The 10,177-nt window shown below is 42.0% G+C and overlaps 1 protein-coding gene across 1 annotated transcript; it reads left to right on the plus strand.

Moving 5' to 3' along the window:
- The first annotated feature begins 4,839 nt into the window (after positions 1–4,839).
- On the plus strand, positions 4,840–5,208 carry LOC141613807 (uncharacterized). Its single transcript, XM_074432551.1, has one exon. It carries the CDS (start codon positions 4,840–4,842, stop codon positions 5,206–5,208), a length of 369 nt encoding a protein of 122 aa, XP_074288652.1.
- The last annotated feature ends 4,969 nt before the right edge of the window (positions 5,209–10,177 follow it).

Genomic DNA, 10,177 nt, shown 5'->3' on the forward strand with positions numbered 1-10,177 from the left:
ACCCTTTCAACTGACCGACCTTTTGAAGATCCCTACTCTTCGGAAGCCGTCCATAAAACGACAAATGAATCTTTTTGAAAATTTCTTTTTTTCGAAAACTTTAGTCCACCTTTCTGATTCAGCCTCGAGTCGATTAGAGTCCAGTCGATTTCAAGTCAAGTCATCTAGATAACGTCGAATCTCCGCCGAAGTTAGTACCTACCTTCTGGTCTAGGTCGTGTCACCTAATTGTCGAGACATCTTCAATGGCATTAGCAGAGTCAAAACTTGTCGGGTTTTAAACCCGCATTTCCCCTACATTACGGGTCAAAGGTCAAGTTGTGTACATGTCTTGTCCAACAGCGCCATGCCAACAACAAACCTCCAAATCTCGTCAGAAGTCGTCTGTCTAGGCATCACTATGCCAAAGTCGACACTCGAGTCTAAGTTCAATGTCATGCACCAAGAGTTCAAACACAAGAGGTCATTCATGATCCTTAATGAACTCATAACCTAGTCACACCGTCGCGTCTTCACAACAAAACTGCCTTTTATACATATGTGTCGCACTTACCTTTGTTTGTGCAATACCTTGCCAAGACAAGTTATAACGCCTATCGTTATGTCAATTAGGAATCCCTTGGGTGCCATCGATCGTCAACAAGAGACTCAAGAAGTTGATCAACCTGCATCCATCATGATTTCTACCGAAACCAACAACATGGTCCTTCGACTCCTAGCTACCGTGGAAAACTTCAGCACTCGTCTCTCCCAAGTTGAGGACAAAATGATAATCGGGAATTTTCCCTCTTCTGATATTGAGCAAAGGGTTAAGCTCCTTGAAAGCCGGCTACTTGCCAACGACAAAACCAACCCCAGTTGGTGGGCTATCAAAACCACTGAAGCCAATTCCTTAGGTGCTCCACCAAACAAAACTAGACGACCTCATAGGTCCTTCCCTGATTTGGGTATGCCTTATGCCACAGCCTTGGAAAGGCTAATCTCCAAAGGAAAGCTCAAACCGATTGGTCCAACTCCGGACCCTCTGCCAAACAAGCGAGGTCAAAGATGGGACGAAAAACTGTTTTGTCAATATCACCAAGGTCGCGGACATGACACTGAAATGTGTCTCCTCCTAAAAGGTGCCATCCTTGATATGATCGAAAAGGGAAAGTTACCACTACCTCCCTCAGCAAATGACAAGAACAACCATCTTGAAAACCCTATTGGACACAGTCAGGAATCTTCCCTAGACTACTCTCACCTCATCTCTCCTGACGATGAGAAAATCCATGCAATTGATGAGGATGGCATACAAAGCGCTATAATGATGCTCTCCGTCTCCATCAACAACATATTCTCAAAGTTGCAAGTTGCTATCGATGACTTGAACACTCGGGTAGCTAATTTGGAGAAGAGGTGTGGTAGTACCGAAAATGAACCTGACCATCAAGGAAACCAACCCTCCGTTCACCAACCAACAGCTGTTGAAAATGAGGAGTCATCCGATGGTTCCCACATCCACGAACCTACCAACAAAGATATTTCCTCACCAAAAACCCCTTCAAAATATCAATCAACATCCCAAAAACTTCCCATTGACAACGACCGAATCCTGCTTCTGCCCAGGATTGACAAAAACAAAAACAAAACTCACAAAAACATCCCAAAAAACAACAATGTTGGAACCATGGGAAAACATCAAAGGGTATTCACAGATCTGGGAATAACATATGGCACCGCTCTGGAGATACTTGCTTCAGAAGGAATGCTCCAACCCATTGGTCCGACTCCGGACCCACCAGAACACAGGAGAAACCGATTCTGGTACGGTAATGCCTATTGCCAATATCATCAAGGCAAGGGCCATGACACCGAAACTTGTTTCAAACTCAAGCATGCCATTCAAGATATGATTGAAGCTGGCAAAATCATAATCGCACCTCTCAGTCAAGACAATCCTCCTGGATGTCTCAAGTCAAACAGCAAGGTTGAGCGTTCTCAAAGGACATTCACCAAACTCAACACAACCTATGCCGCAGGTCTTCAAAAGCTCATGGCTGAAGGGAAACTACAACCAATCGGGCCCACTCCGGACCCGTCTGAATGCAGGAAAACCTGTTTCTGGGACGGCAGTGCCTATTGCCAATATCATCAAGGAAAAGGTCACGATACTAAAACATGCTTCAAACTGAAACATGTTATTCAAAACATGATCGACAACCATTATCTAGTAGCTTCATCCCTAGGCCATCCAAGTGATGAAAACAACCCTAATGAACATCTCTTTCTGCAAGGGGATGAAAGCCTCATCGACTGTTGTCCTCATATCATTCCCAACAACGAGAGTGAAGTGCTCAAGTGGGTAAATGCTCAAGACCAGACATTCAAGCCGCTGGACGTTGCGAAGGAGATCTTCTAGGAGGAAAGTGATGATTAGGAGCCCGTATCTACGATTACGCCCGAGTCCGAGTCCGAGTCTTAGGCTTTCTCATATTTATCCTAGTGTCTTTCATTTTATTCCTAAGTGAAAAACTGGGGGCTCTCCCCATAAGTCACACGTGTTCATCGAGTCTGTGCTAACATCTTATTTATCTAAATAAAAGCACAATTTTCAATTATCATATATTCTCCCCTTTACCATTTCCCGTTGACAACGAGAATTGATTTGAGAATTGATTTAAAACAAACAACATGTTCCAATTCAATGTGAGTACACTCGAATGACGTTCCGTACCGAGTAAGCTAAGGACCCGAAACTCCGTGTCCATTTTCCTTACTTATTCAATGTCTGGCAATAGAAACCTTTCATTAGCACCCAATTTCGAACGAGCTCTTATCAAAGGGATTCTACGACGAATCCAGATAACAAACAAGAACATCTCCTTGTTCGTAATCAATGACGGAAGGAAAGCCCATTCCCCACAAAAACATTCCATCACCAATAATCGACCTCTCACCACTGGGTACATCCCCATCTGCACCCTTACCATCCTCGAACGAAGGACAACAAAGAACGAGTAGATCTAGGTCTACCAATTTTCCAAAAAACACAAACAAACGTCTAACAAAAAATGTTAGTCTAACCCCAAACAAAAAAAAACTCCAAACACCTGAGAAAGGATGAGAGAGAAAGTTAGAACCCTAATTTTCGTCTTACAGTAATTGTTATTGATTAGATGCAATGGCTCGATCAAAAAACAAACACAATAATAATCCTTCACTTAATACAGGAAGAAAATCACAAAAAAACGACGGTATTAATCTTTCGAAAGGTAAAGGGAAATCGAGCGAGCGCGTCACATTCGATTTTTCGTCTCTTTGAGTTTGAAGGGGATTTAGAATCGATTGTTGAACTTGATGAATTGGAGTCAGAAGTTCCAGAGCAGGAAGAACCTAGAACATCGTCACCGCCGTTGCTTCGTATTACAAAGGAGGATGTTGGTGAGGTAAAGTTCGGTCTACTTCTATCTCTTGTTATATACTTGGAGCGAATCCACCGAGTAATGTCATCAGTGGTTTTGTTAAGAGGGTGTGGCAGGCAAATGGGGTAGATAGGGTTTCTTTCCTTCCTAATGGAGTCTTCTTGGTTCGATTTAAGACCAAGGAACAACAACAAACTGTATTGAAGAATGGTCACCTCATTTTTGACAATAAGCCTGTCATAATTAAGGAATGGACCCCGATGCGAGAATTGCTTAAACATGATGTATCTAGGGTTCCAATTTGGATGAAAATATATGGCTTAGATCTCAAATTCTGGGGTGTTGACTGTCTAAAGAAGTTGAGTGGAATTGTGGGACAATTTGTAAAGTGTGATGATGCTACTGCTACCAGAACTTTTTTGGGGTATGCTAGGGTTATGCTTGAGGTACAAATTGGGCAACAATTCCCCTCTGAATTGTCTTTCATTGATGAAATGGGTAGGGTTCAGACAGTTAGGTTGGTCTATGATTGGCTTCCCACCACCTGCACTGCTTGTCGTGGAATGGGGCATACAGCAGAAATTTGCAGGAAGGGGGATGGGGCTGTGGGAACTCGCAGGTTTGGAAACCAAAGGTTAATGCTCAACAGAAACAAAATCGGCGGGGGCAAAGAGCAAGGCTCCTATGCCTCGAAGAAGCGGTGGTCCACGAAAGTTACTCCACCTAAGACTGTGGCACCTAGGGTCCCCACTCCGGTGGTTACTCCCGTGGTTCGAGAGAGCTCCTCCGGTGGTGATGACTAAGGGTCCTGTTATCGAGCCTTCTATGCCTAGAAGGATGTTGACTAGATTGATGAGGGGGATAATCCGAAAGGAGGTTGTTTACTCCTGGTGGATTGTCTTTTATGGAGTCATTGACTCTTTCTCTCCAAAAATCTAAAGCAGGATTGATGGAAAGGGTTTTGTTTGAGAAAGGAGAGTCTAGTAATCCTCATCGATAATGGGTAGCTTGGGGTTGGAATATTCGAGGTATGAATAAAACTAGTAAGCGAGAATGAAATAAAATGGTTTCTCAACCACAATAAAGTAGGTTTATTTGGTTTGTTGGAAACTAAGGTTAAGTCTATAAATTGGAATAAAGTTAGAAATAGCCTATGTGAAGATTGGTCATGTCGCACTAATTCTAGTTGTCACAAAGGTGGAAGGATCTCGGTTGATTTGGGATCCTGGTATGTTTGTGGTGACTATTAAGGAGGTTCTTGCTCAATGTATTCATGCTCGGATTATGGATAGGGGAAGGAATATCTCTTTTCGGGTGACTATGATCTATGGCTTGAATAAACCAAAGTGAGAGAGACAGTTTATGGCAAAGTCTTAGGAAGTATCATCATAGCATTAAGGGGCCTTGGATAACTTGTGGGGATTTTAATGTCAGAATGGCCATTGATGAAAGAATTGGAGAGCAGCACTGTTACACTGGCCGACATCAATCCTCTCAAACAGTGGTGCGGGGGTGTGAATTGTATGAACTTAAGGGGTGTGGATCTTTTTACACTTGGACAAATAAGCATGAAGCTGGGGATAAGGTGTATAGTAGGATTGATAGAGTTTTCACTAATGAAGACTGGTTGAATGTCTTTCCTGGAAGCTATGCAAACTTCCTTCCTGAAGGTTTATTTGATCATTGCCCATGCCTTATTAACTTTGAGGAAGCTGTTCAGAATAGGAAGATGCCTTTTAAATATTTCAATATGTGGGCTAGTGCACCTAACTTCCTGGAAACTGTTCAAAATAGTGGGAACTGAAGTTAGGGGCAATGCCATGTTCACTGTGGTGACAAAGCTCAAAAGATTGAAGCAAGATTTGAAGACTTTGAACAAGGAACAATTTAGTGACATTGAGAATCTTACTCGTGTTGCTGAGTTGTCTTTGGAGCATTATCAAACTTTGCTTAGGGAGGATCCTCTGAATGAGAGGGTGTGCCAGGCTGAGAGTGAGTGTGCCAAAGAGGTCAGGTTATTACAACAGGCTAGGGACAGTTACTTGCAGTGAAAGCCAAAATTTCTTGGGCTTTAGATGGTGATGAAAATTCTGCTGTTTTTCATTCCAGTATTAAAAAGAGAAGGAGGAAAAATAAAGTTTTCCAGGTGAAGGACATGGGGGGCAAGTTATGCTCAAAAAATGAAGAGATAAAGCAGGCTTTTGAGGAGTTTTATATTTCTCTGTTGGGCACCTCTCTGCCAGTATCTCAGGTGAACAAGAAGATTGTCCAGTCAGGGCCATGCCTTACTATGCACCACTGTGAGGTCTTGATGGAGCCTGTTACTGGGGAGGAGATTAGAGGAGCTATCTTCTCCATTCCAGGGACTAAGGCCCCTGGTCCGGATGGCTACTGATGAGTCGGTTTTTCAAAGATTGCTGGCCCATTGTGGGGAAGGAGGTTATAGCACTGTTCGAGAATGTGTTCGAGATCGGGCGATTACTTAGGCAGTGTAATAATACTATCCTCACTCTTGTGCCTAAAGTAGAGATTCTCGAGTCAAGTATTACAGTTTCGCCCTATAGCTTTCTTTGTAATACTATATACAAGTGTGTTTCAAGGTGATTTGCAACAGTGAGTAAAGTGCTCCCTGATATTGTCAACCCTTCCCAGAGTGCCTTTGTTAAGGGGAGAGATATTGTGGGCAATATACTCATATGCCAGGACCTCATCAGGTTATACAAGAGGAAAAAATGTTCACCCAGAATGTTGATGAAACTAGATCTACAAAAAGCGTATGATAGTATTGAGTGGGGTTTTGTGGAGGGGATGTTGAGAGCACTAAAGTTCCCTCAGCATATGATAACTTTGTTAATGAATTGCATTACAACTCCATCCTTCTCTATTGCTTTAAATGGGGAGGTCTTTGGGTTTTTCCCAGGAAAGCGTGGATTGAGGCAGGGAGACCCCTTATCCCCCTTGATTTTTACCCTGTGCCTAGAGTATCTGAGCAGAACTTTGATGGTTACCCAGAGGCATCCAAAGTTCAGGTTCCACCCCCTTTGCAAAAGAATTGAGCTATCCCACTTATGTTTTGCAGATGATCTGATTCTTTTTTGCAAAGGAGAAAGGGCTTCTATTGAATTGTTGTTGCAAGCCTTCAAGTTTTTTTCCAAGGCTTCTGGTTTGAAAATGAATAAGGGGAAATCTAATTATTATTGCAATGGAATGGATGATTGGCTGGTTCATGAGGTAGGAAGGGCTACTGGCATGAAATTGATCTGTTCCCTTTAAGTATCGGGGGTGACAAGATCACCTAAGAGATTATCAATCCTGGATTGTACTAGGTTGGTTGATAATGTTGTGGATAGGATAAGAGGTATGGGGGCAAAGCATCTTTCTTATGCTGGCAGGATGGTTATGATTAGGGCTGTTCTCAGTACTCTTCACAATTATTGGGCTCGTATTTTCATTCTCCCCAAAACTGTGCTGAAAAAGATTGATTCAATTTGTAGAGAGTACCTTTGGCATGGGCACCATGATAGTTCTAGACCTTAGTTGCTTGGGATCGTGTGTGTAGGCCTAAGAGGCAAGGAGGGAGTGGATTACATAATTTGATGATGCGGAATATGGCGGCGGTGGCAAAGTATGTGTGGTGGATTGCAACAAAAGCGATCACTTGTGGGTTAAGTGGGTGCATGCAATTTATATCAAAGGCAGGAATTGGAAGGATTATGAACCAACCTCTAATTCGAGTTGGGCTTGGAGAAAGATTTGTCGACAAAAACTACATTCAAGGAACTCTTACACTGTTTGGAGTGATTGCTTTTTATTCTCTTTGCTTTAGGATATACTGGTTACAAGGTCGGGATCTTCGGTTGTGCGTGGTACCCATGGATCCTTAATACGTGGATGGTCCCTAAACATGGTTTTATCAGTTGGTTGATGGGTCATAATAGGCTACTTACTCAGATAGATCGATGAACATGCAGATCATTCATCAAATTTGTGCTATCTTTGTGGTTTGCGGCGGGAAAATCATTGTCACTTATTCTTTAAGTGTGAATACGAGAGGAGATGTTGCAATTTGGTTCTTTGTGTGGTGTGATGAGGTGCTACCCGATGAAGAGTGCATTCAATGGTGGTGTCGAAACGTTACAGAGTCTCAAAGAAGAAGAGAATAGTTGGGATTATTTTGGCTGGCCTGATTTATCATGTGTGGATGGCTAGAAACAAGTGCAGGGTGGAACAGGTTGTGCTTCGTCCTGAGCAGCTTGTTAAATGTGTTCAGATAGATGTTTGTAATAGAGTTAAGAAGTTTATGACTAAGTGTCAAAAGGCAAATGTTAAAACGTGGTTAGATAAATTTGTCAAGTAATGAAGGAATGTTAGTATAACTATGCCTTCTAATAGTTGTAATTGGAGATTATGATCTTTTAATGAGAAGCTTACATTTTCCCAAAAAAAAAAAAAAAAACTCCAAAACCTAAAGCTCCATAACGTTCATGAATTCGACCATGACCCAGTCCATGAACGATGGATACCACCGACATGTCAAAACAACGACAACACATAAGGGACAAGCCCCCTTCCCAATTTCTCCAAAGCAAAGGTCACATTCAAAAGGCCTTACAAACCAAGGCCAAAGCCAAAGCCAAACCAAAGCAAAACCAAAGCCAAGGCTAAAGCCAAAAAAAAAAAAAAAACAACAAAATAGTGAAATTCAAATTCGCTATTTTCACAAATTTCAAACGACGGAAATTAAAACCATCATTCTCAAATCAAAAACAAGATAGTGAAATTCAAATTCGCTATTTTCACAAATTTCAAACGACTGAAATTAAAACCGTCATTTTCAAATACAAAAAAAACAAGATAGTGAAATTCAAAATTCGCTATTTTCACACAATTCTAAACGATGGAATTAGAACCGTCCTTTTCAAACAAAAATGAAATAGCGAAATTCAAATTCGTTATTTCCCACAATTCCAAACAACGGATTTAAAAACCGTCCTTTTCAAACAAAAAATGAAATAGCGAAATCCAAATTCGTTATTTTCTCTCAATTCCAAACGACGGATTTAAAAACCGTCCTTTTTAAACAAAAAAACGAAATAGCGAAATTCAAATTCGTTATTTTCCCACAATTTCAAATAACGGAATTAAAACCGTCACTTTTCAAACTTCGGACCAACAAGTCCAACACCAAAATACAAAGTCCAGGACCAACAAGTCCAAAGCCCAGGACCCATGAATCCAAAACACCAAGTCCAAGACCAACAAGTCCAAAGCCCAGGACCCATGAGTCCAAAACACCAAGTCCAGGACCAACGATTCCAAAGCCCAGGACCAACGAGTCCAACACACCAAATCCCGGACCAACAAGTCTGAAACACCAAACACCAAAACCTCAACCAACACTACTTCACCCCTAAGTCCTTCTAGAGACTGCTGCGGGGAGACCTATCTAGGCTTCTGAGGATTCCCCTCAAGCTCGTAATATCACACCTTAACCTTTAAGGTCCAGACATGGGAGCCTGATCCCACATTATCTACCAACCATTTCGTGCTCAGGCCACATCAAGCCTGAGACCCCATTCCGCACCACATTACAAGCCGTAACCCATCGGCCTAAACACCACAAAATTCAAACTCCAGATTTTTATCTGTCAAACAAACCTAGTATTACCAGGCTCCATATTCCATAATGTCAAAGCCATTTTCACCTTGACCCCGATACGGAGTCTTTAAAAACATTGATTTCTTAGAGTCCACTTTTTAGTGTGCTCACGGAACAAGAAACATTTTCACGAACTATGCCTCTTCGATTCATGATCAAGAGGTAATTCTCTCCAATCAACCTTCGAGTCACCAAACGGAATTTACCGTCATGACCCTCAACTCCAGACTTTTATCTGTCAAACAAACCTATTATTACCAATCTCCACATTCCATAATGTCGAAGCCATTTTCACCCCGACCCAGATACGTAGTCCTCGAATGCTTTACTACCGAGAACGGGACATACCTAGTCTACCCTTAGGGTCCACTTTTTAGTGTGCTCACATGATAAGGAACATTTTCACAAATTACACCTCTTTGATTCATGATCAAGGAGGAATTATCTCAAATAAATTTCTCGAGTCACCAAACGGAGTTTACCGTCGTGACCCTCACACTTTAAGGTCCTAACAACTCGCTTAGGCACACATTCAGAACTACGATCTGGTTTGATTTCACACCACATGAATACGTAGGCAGTCCTTCATGGACACAACCATACACCTCAAAATCAATTATCAACATCCTGAACTACGATCTGGTTTGATTTCACTTCACGTGAATACGTAGGCAGTCCTTCAAGGACACAACCACACACCTCAATTTCAATTATCAACACACATTCAGAACTATGATCTGGTTTGATTTCGTAAACACGCGAATACCTAGGCAGTCCTATTACAAGGGCACAACCGCACATACCTTTCAAAACAATTCCAATTTTCAACCCTCGAAAAAACAGCTCAGAACTACGATCTGGTTTGATTTCGCAAACACGCGAATACGTAGGCAGTCCCCCAACAAGGACGCAACCGCACACCCATTTCAATCTCAACCAATAACATCAATCCTCAAAAGAAGCCCACCCAGCTGCAAAAATTAATCTTATACCTCTTTACTGGGGGCTTCTTCCTTAAGACGTCGCCCATCCATCCTTTTGTCAAAATTCTCAACTTATCACTCTGAGGGCTTCTCTTTCAAGACGTCACCCGTCCTTTATCCTCAAAAAATCT

This window comes from Silene latifolia, chromosome 11 (assembly GCF_048544455.1).
Source record: "Silene latifolia isolate original U9 population chromosome 11, ASM4854445v1, whole genome shotgun sequence".
NCBI lineage: Eukaryota > Viridiplantae > Streptophyta > Magnoliopsida > Caryophyllales > Caryophyllaceae > Silene > Silene latifolia.